The sequence below is a fragment of the Anser brachyrhynchus genome (assembly GCF_964034855.1).
Source record: "Anser brachyrhynchus genome assembly, chromosome: W".
NCBI classification, from domain to species: domain Eukaryota; kingdom Metazoa; phylum Chordata; class Aves; order Anseriformes; family Anatidae; genus Anser; species Anser brachyrhynchus.
In genome coordinates this window covers 23,492,382-23,505,988 of record NC_137704.1, presented here as the reverse complement: position 1 = coordinate 23,505,988, position 13,607 = coordinate 23,492,382, and the positions used below count along the sequence as shown (strand labels likewise).

The 13,607-nt window shown below is 44.8% G+C and overlaps 1 protein-coding gene across 4 annotated transcripts in view; it reads left to right on the top strand.

Moving 5' to 3' along the window:
- The window catches only part of LOC308184758 (protein FAM219A-like), a 154,510-nt gene that overhangs the window by 87,898 nt on the left and 53,005 nt on the right, over positions 1–13,607 (top strand). For all 4 annotated transcript variants that reach the window (XM_080572243.1, XM_080572242.1, XM_080572241.1 and 1 more), the window contains exon 2: positions 7,177–7,276. In XM_080572243.1, the coding sequence (XP_080428369.1) occupies positions 7,177–7,276 (100 nt within the window). The remainder of the gene's footprint in view (positions 1–7,176; positions 7,277–13,607) is intronic.

Here is a 13,607-nt window from a genome sequence, read left to right as displayed (position 1 = left end):
CAGAGCCCATCTGTATTTATGGTGTGACGGGGGGATCCCAGCAGTTAACTGTATTGGAGGCTGAAGTGAGTCTAACCGGTAATGAGTGGCAAAAGCACCGTGTTGTGACTGGCCCAGATGCTCCGTGCATCCTTGGCATAGACTATCTTAGAAGAGGATATTTCAAGGACCCAAAAGGGTTCCCCTGGGCTTTTGGCATAGCTGCCTTGGAGACAGAGGACATTAAACAGTTGTCTACCTTGCCTGGTCTCTCAGAGGACCCTTCTGTTGTAGGGTTGCTGAGGGTTGAAGAACAGCAAGTGCCGATCGCTACCACAACTGTGCACCGGCGGCAATATCGCACCAACCGAGACTCCCTGAGTCCCATCCATAAGCTAATTCGTCAACTGGAGAGCCAAGGAGTGATCAGCAAGACTCATTCACCTTTTAATAGCCCCATATGGCCAGTGCGAAAGTCTAATGGTGAGTGGAGACTAACAGTGGACTATCGTGGCCTGAACGAAGTCACGCCACCGCTGAGTGCTGCAGTGCCGGACATGCTAGAACTCCAGTATGAACTGGAATCAAAGGCAGCCAAGTGGTATGCCACAATTGATATCACTAATGCATTTTCCTCCATCCCTCTAGCAGCACAGTGCAGGCCACAGTTTGCTTTCACTTGGAGGGGAGTCCAATATACTTGGAATCGGCTGCCCCAGGGGTGGAAACATAGCCCTACCATTTGCCATGGACTGATCCAGTCTGCGCTGGAGCAGGGGGAAGCTCCTGAACACCTGCAGTACATCGATGACATCATTGTGTGGGGTGACACAGCAGAGGAAGTTTTCGAGAAAGGGAAGAAAATAGTCCAAATCCTTCTGAAGGCTGGTTTTGCCATAAAACAGAATAAAGTTAAAGGACCTGCAGGAGAGATCCAGTTTTTAGGAATAAAATGGCAAGATGGACGTCGTCAAATCCCAATGGATGTGATCAACAAAATAACAGCTATGTCTCCACCAACTAGCAAAAAAGAAACACAAACTTTCCTAGGTGTCGTGGGGTTTTGGAGAATGCATATTCCAAATTACAGTCTGATTGTAAACCCGCTCTACCAAGTAACCCCTAAGAAGAATGCTTTTGAATGGGGCCCTGAGCAACGACAAGCCTTTGAACAAATTAAGCAGGAAATAGTTCATGCAGTAGCCCTCGGGCCAGTCCGAACAGGACCAGATGTAAAGAATGTGCTCTACACCGCAGCCGGGGAGAATGGTCCCACGTGGAGCCTCTGGCAGAAAGAACCTGGGGAAACTCGAGGTCGACCCCTGGGGTTTTGGAGTCGGGGATACAGAGGATCTGAGGCCCGCTATACTCCAACTGAAAAGGAGATATTGGCAGCATATGAAGGAGTTCGATCTGCTTCGGAAGTGGTCGGTACTGAAGCGCAGCTCCTCCTGGCACCCCGACTGCCGGTACTAGGCTGGATGTTCAAAGGAAGGGTCCCCTCTACACATCATGCAACTGATGCCACATGGAGCAAGTGGGTTGCACTGATGACTCAGCGGGCTCGAATAGGAAACCCCAGTCGTCCAGGAATCTTGGAGGTGATTATGGACTGGCCAGAAGGCAAATACTTTGGGATATCATCAGAGGAGGAGGTGGTCCGTGCTGAAGAAGCCCCACTGTACAACAAGCTACCGGAAAATGAGAAGAAATATGCCTTGTTCACTGACAGGTCCTGTCGTATTGTGGGAAAGCATCGGAGATGGAAAGCTGCTGTATGGAGTCCTACACGACGAGTTGCAGAAGCTGCTGAGGGAGAAGGTGAATCGAGTCAGTTTGCAGAAGTGAAAGCCATTCAGCCGGCTTTAGACATTGCTGAACGAGAAAAGTGGCCAGTTCTCTATCTCTATACTGATTCATGGATGGTAGCAAATGCCCTGTGGGGGTGGTTACAGCAATGGAAGCAGAACAACTGGCAGTGCAGGGGCAAACCCATCTGGGCTGCTGCATTGTGGCAAGATATTGCTGCCCAGGTAGAGAACCTGGTTGTAAAGGTACGCCATGTAGATGCTCATGTGCCCAAGAATCGGGCTACTGAAGAACATCAAAACAACCAGCAGGTGGATCAGGCTGCTAAGATTGAAGTGGCTCAGGTGGACCTGGACTGGCAACATAAAGGTGAATTATTTATAGCCCGATGGGCCCATGACACCTCAGGCCATCAAGGTAGAGATGCAACATACAGATGGGCTCGTGATCGAGGGGTGGACCTGACCATGGACACTATAGCACAGGTTATTCATGACTGTGAAACATGTGCTGCAATCAAGCAAGCCAAACGGTCAAAGCCTCTTTGGTATGGAGGACGATGGCTGAAATATAAAGATGGAGAGGCCTGGCAGATTGATTACATCACACTCCCTCAAACCCGCAACGGCAAGCGCCACGTACTTACAATGGTGGAAGCAACCACCGGATGGCTGGAAACATATCCTGTGCCCCATGCCACCGCCCGGAACACTATCCTGGGCCTAGAAAAGCAAGTCCTATGGCGACATGGCACCCCAGAAAGAATTGAGTCAGACAATGGGACTCATTTCCGAAACAACCTGATAGACACTTGGGCCAAAGAACATGGCATTGAGTGGGTGTATCACATCCCCTGTCATGCACCAGCCTCCGGGAAAGTTGAACGATACAATGGACTGTTAAAGACTACACTGAAAGCAATGGGTGCTGGGACATTCAAAAATTGGGATACACATTTGGCAAAGGCCACCTGGTTAGTCAATACTAGGGGATCTGCCAACCGAGCTGGACCTGCCCAATCAAACCTGTTACGCACTGTAGAAGGGGATAAAGTTCCTGTAGTGCACGTAAGAAACATGCTGGGTAAAACAGTCTGGGCTACTCCTGCCTCAGGAAAAGGCAAACCCATTCGTGGAATTGCTTTTGCTCAGGGACCTGGATGCACTTGGTGGGTAATGCAAAAGAATGGGGAGGTCCGGTGTGTACCTCAAGGGGATTTGATACTGGGTGAGAATAGCCCATGAGTTGAATTGTAGTATGTTAATTATTATATAATACTGTATGTCATCACTACCATGATTGCTATATATCATAGATGAAAATGGTGATTAATTAGAATGTATTGGAAAGAGTGTAACCTGAGCATGACATAAATGGTATGGAATAAGGAGTGGATATCTGTCCTGGTTCCAGTTAGGACAGAGTTAATTTTCCTCATAGTAGCTGGTAAGGTGCTATGTTTTGGATTAGGATGAGAAGAGCGCTGATAACATGCTGATGTTTTAATTGTTGCAGAGCAGTGCTTACACCAGGCCAAGGACTTTTCGGCTTCTCGCTCTGTCCTGCCAGCGAGCAGGCTGAGGGTGCAGCAGGAGCTGGGAGGGGACAGACCCAGGACAGCTGACCCAAACTGGCCAAAGGGGTATTCCATACCATCTGACGTCATGCTAAACAATATATAGGGGTGGCTGGCCGGGGTGGGGGGCAGGCTGCTCGGGGATAGGCTGGGCATCGGTCAGCGGGTGGTGAGCAATTGCATTGTGCATCACTTGTTTTCTTACACATTATTATTATTAATACTATTATCATTATCACTATTATTATTATTATTGTTATTATTATATTCCTGTCTTAATAAACTGTCTTTATCTCAACTCACCGGCTTCACTTTCCCGTTTCTCTCCCCCATCCCAGAGAGGGAGGGGGGAGGGTGAGCGAACGGCTGTGTGGTGTTTAGCTGCCAGCCGGGTTAAACCACAACAGTTGAGTAAATATTTCTCTGGGTAGATTTGCTACAGAGAGAGAAATGTGTGCATTCATGATGCACAGAGGCAAGGCTGCAGCCCTAGCTGAACCACAGGAATGCTGTTGTGCTTGTGCTTGTCTGGAGCCCTGTGCGTTGCTGCAGAACCATGGTTATGCCAGTGCCACGGACAAGACACACTAGTGCTGGGGGTGCTGTCCCTGGCCCAGCTCGGTGTCCTTCTGGTTCAGTTTTGCAATTCAGAGGGAGCAGGCCTGGCCCGTGCACCGCAGCGGTGGTTGCTCAGGCTCAGCTGTTGCTGCATAGGCCCTTTGTGCCCGTCATGAGTGCTGTGCGGCAGGAGTGTGTGCCCAAGTGTGTCTGATGTAGCAGTGAGGTGTGCTGAGGCAGAAGGGCAACATTTTAGGCCTTAGAAATGATTTCCTGGCATAGACTAGTCAGATGAAAGGTCTCACCTACCCCTTCATTGTGTCCCCATGAGCACGAGAACAGGGTGAGTCCCCAGTGTTACCTCCCTGGTTCACTCTCTCCAGAGATCTGTGCCTCTAGGGCTGCCTAAGCTCACAGCAGAACTTTAGTATTTGATAATCTTCATGGATATCCCTTCCATGCATTTTTCTCGCCCTTTTCTCAGCCCCTTTTAGCATCCTCAGTAGCCTGTCACCTGTTGTATGGAGAAGTACTGAGTTTGTTTCCAGCTGCTGCATGTTAACTGCCATTTGATAGCCCTTTCTTGTAGAAAATAAAGGCTGGCTGATCCCTATTCACCTTCTCATCCCACTCTGGATCATTTAAACTTCTCCCAGATCCCCCATCCATTGTCTCTTCCTGGCTGAAGAGTCCTGGTCTGTGTTGTTCTGGTCATCTCATGGAACCTGTCATCCAGGATCTCTTCCTTGAGTGACAGAAGCTAGCTGCAGCTCACCATTTTCATTTGTGAAGTTGGGATTTTTTTTTTCTTCTGTCTGCCACTTTTATCTTCATTTAATTTCAACTGTTGTATTTTTACCATTCAGCTGCCGTACTTTGTCATTCAGTGTGGTTATTAAAAATCTGGTATTTTTTGTCACAAAAGTAGGATTTCTAACCTAAAATCCACGTGATTTATTATTCATGCCTAATCATGTTCTCCTGGATACTGGCTTGGTTGTCTGCAACTTACTGTAACCTTTCTCACCGTATTATTAAACTGCTGCTGCGCTACTCTGGCAGTGGCTACGTTTTAGAGGAAGGTTCAGCATTATCTATTTTGTGTCATTGAATGCAGAGTCTTGTAAGCACTATCCATTTTAAGTGCTGTCAAAGAACGTCTACTGGACAGTGCAAGGGAGCAGAATTTTGATAAAATAATCCTGCATGTGTTATTTGACCAGTTCCTATTAAGACACAGCCTAATTCAAGAAACATATTTTATCTCTTAAACACAGTGTATTAAAAAGAGCTAAAGAATTAAAAAGAGCAAAGAGAAGGCAGGCACTGGGGGTGGAAGGGATGGTGGTTCACAGACTCGCCAAGTGCTGAGGTGGGCAGGACCTCTGGATGCCATCTGGTCCAACCCCTGCCCAAGCAGGGACACCCAGAGCAGGGTGCCCAGGACCAGTCCAGGTGGATTTTGAAGATCCCAAAGAGGGAGACCCCACAGCCTCTCTGTGCCACCTGTGCCAGTGCTCTGTTGCCTGTACAGCACAGCAGTGCTTCCTGGTGGTCAGGGGGAACCTCCCGTGCTCCAGTTTGTGCCCATGACCTCTTGTCCTGGCACTGGGCGCCACTGGGAAGAGCCTGGATCCGTCCTCTTTGCACCCTCCCTTCAGGCATTTCTAGACATTGGTGAGATCCCCCCCTGAGCCGCCTCTTGTCCCCCCTGAACAGCCCCAGCTCTCTCAGCCTCTCCTCACAGGAGAGGTGCTCCAGCACCTTGATCGTCGTGGTGGCCCTCTGTTGGACTCTCTCCAGTGTGTCCATGTCTCTCTTGTACTGAGGGGCCTGGAACTGGACCCAGCACTGCAGGTGCAGCCTCCCCAGTGCTAAGTAGAGGGGAAGGAGCATATCTGTTGACCTGCTGGCAATGCTTTGCCTAATGCAGCCAAGAATGCTGTTACCCTTCTACTCTTCATTGCTGACTCACCTTCAACTTGGTGTCCTTGGTGTCCTGTCAACTTGACTCCTCGGTCCTTTTCTGCAGAGCTTACTGACTGAAGGAGAACTCACTGAGCTCACAGACATTTCTTTCTGAGACAGAAGAGCAACAGTCCCTTGCTTTGAAACTCACTAACTGGCTTGCATTGCATACAGGTGTCAGTGCCAAATCATGGGTTGCATTTTTACTAGAAAATCTGTAAAAATCTCCAGAAACTGAGAGATGGACAATATTAATTAGCTAGTTTGGAGTGGTATTTATCGATATTTAGTTTCTCACGATTTGTTCTATTTCTACAAAGTGATGGTTTCTTCAGATATTGGACTTAATGCTGGATGTTTGTTTTCCCTGTGCAGCTGTACCTATTATAAATCAGAATTCATATACCCATATTTGCATATATACATATGCATGTTCAATTTAGTTTCTAGCTGGGAAGAAGTGAACACATTGGAAAATCAGTGGTGCTAAATAGAGATAAGTCCAACAGGTTTGAAATTTGACGTGAAAGGATTTTAAATACTTTCATCAGTGCTGGAGCCAAGTGAATTGGTAACTTGTCTCTGTATGAATGCTCTGATGCACTGTAACACTGAGTACAGCGCTACCTGGATTAGGTTGTCTGCGAGTGGACATGATGGAGCAGATTTAAGTTTTGGGAGCTTTTGTTTTAGGGGGATTCCAGTGAAAGTTGCTGTGCTGACAGATACTGAAATTAAATCTTCCCATTTAGCCGCAAAATAGGTCCAGTATGGGAAATACAGGCTTCTTCAGTCTTCTCCAAGATGGACCGGAGATTGAATTCACCTTTTCATTTGGTCTTAATTCCTTTTGAGCTAGACTTACACAGCTGGTCACGAGCTTTTTAGTTTTAATCATGAGGTTCACTGATCCACTTAGAACTCAGTTGAAACTGTAGTGTGTTTCATACGACACACCAAAGAGTCATCATATGAAAATGGCTTGGGACTATTGCCAGCCCAGGCTGAATTTGATCTGGTGACCCACCCTCCATATTATATTCCCGATATCATCTATCATGTGTCTGATGTTGAAATCTGGCATTTCCAGAGATACTTTAAACATACTAAACATGCTTCTAGAGTTCTGTGATTTTCCCCTAGGTTTCAGCCATTTGAAACACCAGCATAGTCTCTGCTCCCTCTGAACGCAGGTGGGGATGGACTCACCTAATAGTCAGTTAGAGAAGTGACTGCATAACTTTTAGCTAAACCGTTCTGTTCTGTTTCATTTTCTATCTCCACAGGATCCAACAGCTGCATCTATTTCGGACAGAGATTGTGATACGAGAGAGGGAGAGACTGTAGCCATGAACTATAAGCCGCCCCCACTCCAAGTGAAATTAGGTGAGTCTTTGCTGATGAAGAATGAGAAGGCTGAATCTAGGGTCTGTAATATGTTGAGGTGCTAGTGGGATCATAAGCAGATCTCCATTTGTATGACTGAATGTGCCAGCTCAGCTCAGAAATCTCACAGAGCAGTTTATCAGTGTGATTCCACTGCTCAGGGAACTGACCTACAAACATTGAAGGACACTTTGTCTTGGGCTGTGGTAGAGGTCTTTTTCAAAAGGAAGGCATAGCTTTTTAAACTCACAGAATTTCATCAAGCTAAGATTAAGGCTTGGCCAGAAAAAGAATGAAGATAATATAGAGGGACTGTAAAAAGAAGAGGACAGGATGACTGCAAACAAAAGGGAGAGGAACAGAGACTTGGACCATTACCAGGAAAAGACATAGCTGTGTTGTGAGGTGGAGGGACTGTAGGTTTGTAATAGTTCACAAAGAAATGCTCATGCTATTTCTGAGCAGTATTTCTGAAGTTCTGGAAGCAGCAGCATATATTAGCACAATACACTGCTTCCTCACAAAGATGATGCTTACAAGAGGACAGCAATCCACACATTGCCATCCTGCTTCCAAAACCTGAGCTGCTGTTGTGCCATACAGACTCAAGACCCTGACAAAGGACATGTCAAAGGAATAGTGTGCTTTTTGCTTAGAGCATGGGTAAAAAATGGTCTGGAAAATTTCCAGATAGGAGCAGAAAGCAGTCCATAGTTGTCCTTCGCATCAGAATAAATGACATTGATGGGATACTGCTAGAGCTGATTGAGGTTGACTGTGCTATGTCAGGGAAGGCTCTGAAAAAAAGTGGATGCCCAGATGTTCAGTGGCATAGCTCCGGACCCTACCAAATAAATGACAGGGAAGGTCAGCAGACAGATAAAGTCTGAACAAGATTTGGGAAAGTGTGAGCATTGTTATGTGGTTATGAAGAGATCTTGTCAATAGGTAGGTTTAACCCAAGGACCTGCAGTACTACTGCAAACAGTGGTGTTGGCTTCATTGGTAAGAGAAGCTTTAAAGAAACACTCAGAAAAGGCTGGAAGCACTTGTGCAGTCTCAAGGCTCTGATGGAGTATATGAGAGATTGAATAATAGACAAATCTGGTCATTGCAGTGCATAAAGGAATTTTGTAGACTAGGTCCATGGACAGCAAAGTGAAAGAAAGTAGTTGAATAGTGATCTTGAAGAAAGAGTGACTAGGGAGGAAAAGACAAAGTTGTATGTGCAAATGCAGCAAGGTTATGCAGCAAAGTGGAAGACCTTGAACTATTGATAGAGGATATGAGCAAGTGCATTGGGACAGTAGATCTGCCCTGCAATAGCAATCATAAGTACTCTAAAACCGGCAGCTGCTTTTCAGGAAAAGGCAGAAAGCAGTGTTAATGACAGCTCAACTCACAGTTTGGTAAAAGATAATCACTGCCAGCATGCCATATGCCATCAGGTTCCTTTTTCACTACCTAAAGAGTTCTGTAATGTTATTAGAGAGGTAATTACTACTGCAGTAGTTTTGGATAATTTAACATCAGGAATTAGGTTGGAGAGCAATTGATACTATTATTGGGAGGTCCGAGACATTCTTGTATTTCTAGACAATAAAGATATCCTCCAGAGATTCACTAATGTGACAGAAAATGGTGCTATTCTATACTTGGCTTTGGTAACACATGAGGACATCATAGAAGATCTGATCATCAAAAATAGATTTGGATTCAGAGATAATAAGTTCAATTCATGCAAATTAAATGTAAAGGTAATTTAAAATAGATCTATAACAAATTTCAGTTTTATGAAGTGAGTGCATAAGCAGGGACAGTGAATTGAGAACCCCGGGAACTACATTAGGTAGTGGTGAAGGAGAAACTGTCAGAAGAAAGGAGATTGTTAATGGACTTCTCCAACAGTCATTTCTTTTAGAAGTTCATTAATGACAAAGGGACAAAAAGCAGGAGGGAGTTGGCTAAGAAAGGAGGGAGACATCAGTACAACAAAGACTCAGAAATACCACAGAGAAAAGGCATAAAAACTGAAATAATAGAAATGAGAAAAATATGACAGGAGCAACTCAATCTGCTGTAAATTGGAGTTTACCAACTGGAAGTGACTAAGGAAGAGGAAGCCTGATATGATTGCAAGATAAGCAATTGTTAAAATGGACTAATACATAAAAATATGCCATAGTCATACCTTTGCAGTTTCCCAGCTTTTTTCCAAACATACAGATAGAGCAGAATGATTAGTTCTTCTGCCAAAACTTCTGCTTTATCATGTAGGGAAAATTTTATTCCATTTGGCCACTGCTGAATGATATTATCCACCATTAAAGTGGGAAAGGTAGATATTAGAAGAGTCGGTATCACTTTTTCCAGTAGATAAAGGTGTATCATTGCTATTGTGAAAGGCCAGGGTAAGATGTTTGCAATGCAGTGTAGCAATCTCATCTCTTCAGTTCCACCAATAAGAATTTAGTGTGGGCTAGGCGTAGATGAGAACTACATAAGACATGGGATTTGAAAGCCTGTCATATAACAGAAAACTAAAAGAGGTTAGCATATTGAACCTGGTAAAACCAGGATGGAGAAAGGATTTGCTTGCCATATATAAATCTTTCAGGAAGTAAATATCAGGAACAAAAAAAGAAATATTTGACGTAATAAATGGTGTCAACATTGGAAAAGTTAAGCATAAATTGTGAGGGGTATATTACATCTGGAAATTAAAGCATGCTTAACCATGAAAGCAGGGACAGGCTCAACTGGCGTCTTCTGGGAATAACAGAAAACATCCAAAACTTGTATTATGTTAGAGCTCCACAGAGTTATAGAAGAACGCAGCCTCCAGGACCTGCTAGTGCTCCTGCCTAGTGAATGCTCGGTGCTGACCACACTGTGCTTATGAAGATCATAGTTAGTGAAATCTACCTGCTTAGGAGGAATTGTCCAACAACGCTGACAAGCATGTTCCTGCCCAGGCTCCAGAGAAAAGTCTGCTCAAAAACCTCCTCTCCCTGTGGATACAGTGTGCCTCTTTAATTAGGTGAACGCATATCTAGCGGTATTTGGATTGACTCTCTACTCTTAGCCATACTCTGATGAGTGCTAGGTTACCTGGGCCAAAACGAGACTGATGGTATTGTCTGCAGCCAGTGTAACATGCTTTTAATCCACATCAGTCAGCTCCTGCTGCTGTCGTTCTTAAAATCTGCCCGACCTTTGCAATTTTCAAGCAGCGTAATGTCTCACATCTCCCAGCTCTGGCTCCTTTTCTTCCAACTCAATCTTTAGTCTCTTCTGCATTAAACTCATCGGGATTTGGACTGCTTTTTAATCCCTTTAAGCCTAGACAAAGTTAAGGTAGTACATAAATGTTTAATAGCTTACCTGGCAGAGCCATTGTTGGGGATGGTAGTGACTAGGGTTTTAATCCTATTGCAAGTTTTCTGTATGGATAGTGGCATTTTTCACTGTTAAATCAGAATCAGTTGTTCAAATATCAAATGCTCTGACGGAAGGTTGATAAATGTCATTTTATACTCTGTGAAGATTCATATATAAATCTGTCATATGTGCTTGTGTCCTGGTTCCAGTTAGGACAGAGTTAAGTAGCTCATAGTAGCTGGTAGGGTGCTATGTTTTGGATTAGGATGAGAAGAGCGCTGATAACATGCTGATGTTTTAATTGTTGCAGAGCAGTGATTACACCAGGCCAAGGACTTTTCGGCTTCTCGCTCTGTCCTGCCAGCAAGCAGGCTGGGGGTGCAGCAGGAGCTGGGAGGGGACAGACCCAGGACAGCTGACCCAAACTGGCCAAAGGGGTATTCCATACCATCTGACGTCATGCTAAACAATATATAGGGGTGGCTGGCCGGGGTGGGGGGCCGGCTGCTCGGGGATAGGCTGGGCATCGGTCAGTGGGTGGTGAGCAATTGCATTGTGCATCACTTGTTTTCTTACACATTATTATTATTAATACTATTATCATTATCACTATTATTATTATTATTGTTATTATTATATTCCTTATATTCCTTATATTATTATATTCCTGTCTTAATAAACTGTCTTTATCTCAACTCACCGGCTTCACTTTCCCGTTTCTCTCCCCCATCCCAGAGAGGGAGGGGGGAGGGTGAGCGAACGGCTGTGTGGTGTTTAGCTGCCAGCCGGGTTAAACCACAACAGCTTGCTGGAAGCTTGGTTTAAATGAGCTCAATTAAATAGCAACCCAGCATGCATACAAGTTTTGCTTCCAGAGCCCACAGTGATTGAAGGCGACAGAAAGTGTGCTGTGCTGCATGCTCCGAACTCAGATTTATCCTGCTGCTTGAATGTCCTTTCTATGGTTGTTTCTCTGCCCCATAAGTAAATACATGGCATTACCACATGTTTGTTTGGGGGTCAGTTAGATACAAGAAAATCTTCACAGGTGGCTTTTATTTCTAGTAAGTTCCTAAAGATTACACCTGGTTTGTAAGCAGAATAGTAAAGTATTTAGCTTGTTGCTGGTACCACATCTAAAAAGAGACAAACTTCACATCAAGGGAAAGTAACTTCTCCTGCCTCATGTAATTCATCATCTTAAGACTTACAGATATTCTATCCATATTAATTATGTACTCCTTACTTTCCTAACACTCCCACTTTGTCTTTCTCTTGAAGTTTCAGGACTCAGCCATGCTTCTTTCTTGCCTGCAAATCACTTGATAAGGAGGCTCCCGACAGCACTGGGGGGGTTGGGTGTCCATTAGTGCTGGGAGATGTCTCCAGCACATCCTTATTAGGAGGCATATCCAGATGGAACACATACCACAAGCCTTTGGAAAACAGAAGAGAGTCGTGATAAGGAGAGGAAGGAACAGAATAATCCCTAAATGTAAACCTCAGGGGCTCCATATCCACTGGAAGGTAACAGATCCCCATGGGATCCCCACAAGATGACATATTATTTTAATGAAGTTTATGCCATCTGTTTTTCTATTTTGCATTTTTAATTTCACTTCTTTGCGCTGAAATCCCCATCCAGACAGCCTGTCTGTCTTACCTAGCAGTCAGTGATGTGACAGTTTGCGTTAAAACAAAATAGGCAGTGTGGCAATAGGTTGCAGCACAGGCTACAGTGGTGATGAGGGACTGTGGCAGTGGCATCTTTATCAACACATCCATCACGCCAGGAGCTTGGCAGTAAATCCCCCACATCCCTGTCTGCAAGATGAACATACGAGAGAGAGACAGACAGACAGAGCGACTCATAGCAGCATCCCTCTGAGACCTGCTTCCTTTTCTTACTCAGTGTCCGTGACTAGCATGCAGGCTGGCTTCAATGTAGGCTTTCATGCAATCTCAACTGTTGTAGAGGGAAGGAAAACTGCAGTGTCCAAGGCATGACACCTGGCCAGTACACTTAATGTGCTGGAGGGAGATACTCCACCCCAGAAAGGGCTCGCTGACTGTAACTGGCTTCAGGCAAGCAAAGTAACAAGGGCTGATGATGGGTATGAAAAATCAAGCTGCCATTAGGGAGTTTTGATTGTTTTGTGGAAAATTAGAGAGGCTCTCCTTGGACATGGTTCTTGAAAAAGGATAAATCTTCTCCATTTATGAAAATACATGCTTTATGGGCTATATTCAGAAGAGGCTCAAATGTTGCAGCCAATACCTTTCTTCCCAGCCTTTTGACCTCCTAATTATTCTCTGTGGGCTCGCTCTTCTAGACACCCATCAGGGATGCAGTGCACCTGATGTCAGCACTTCCTTGCTGTCTTTAGTTTAGCTAGGTTCTGGAGCAGTTTCTTAACTGCTTCTTTATAAAGTTGCCAGTCAGCTAATGGGGAAAGGTGGGTATTTTTGGAGGGCTCTGGTGGGATCTTGTCTGCTTAGATGTAAGCACCTTCTCTCCTTAAACTAGGTAGAGAAATATGGCACTGCTTTTGGAAGATTGCTCAGTGGGGTGCCTAACTGTATGTGATCAGCAAATGTCTAATCTAGCACACTGGATCCCACCTTAGGACTGAGTGAGCTACATGCAGATGAAGTCCCAAAAGGAAGCCTATTTCATATTGATGCTGGCTTGAAAATATTTGTGGTTTTTATTTTAGATTTTGTTTGCAAAGCTTCTTGTAAAAAGTGACCTGAATTGCAAATGTAGCAGATAATTTTCCCACTTTCCTATCTACAGTTTTGTTCCTCTCCCAGCTCAGATCTCATGCTGGTATTTATCTAAGTACCAAAAAAGCCACAGTGGCTGGTACTAGTCAGCCCCATAAGGAGAAGCACATGTCACAAATTTGCCTTTAATGTAAGTTGCTGTTGCTCAATTATATAATCTGCC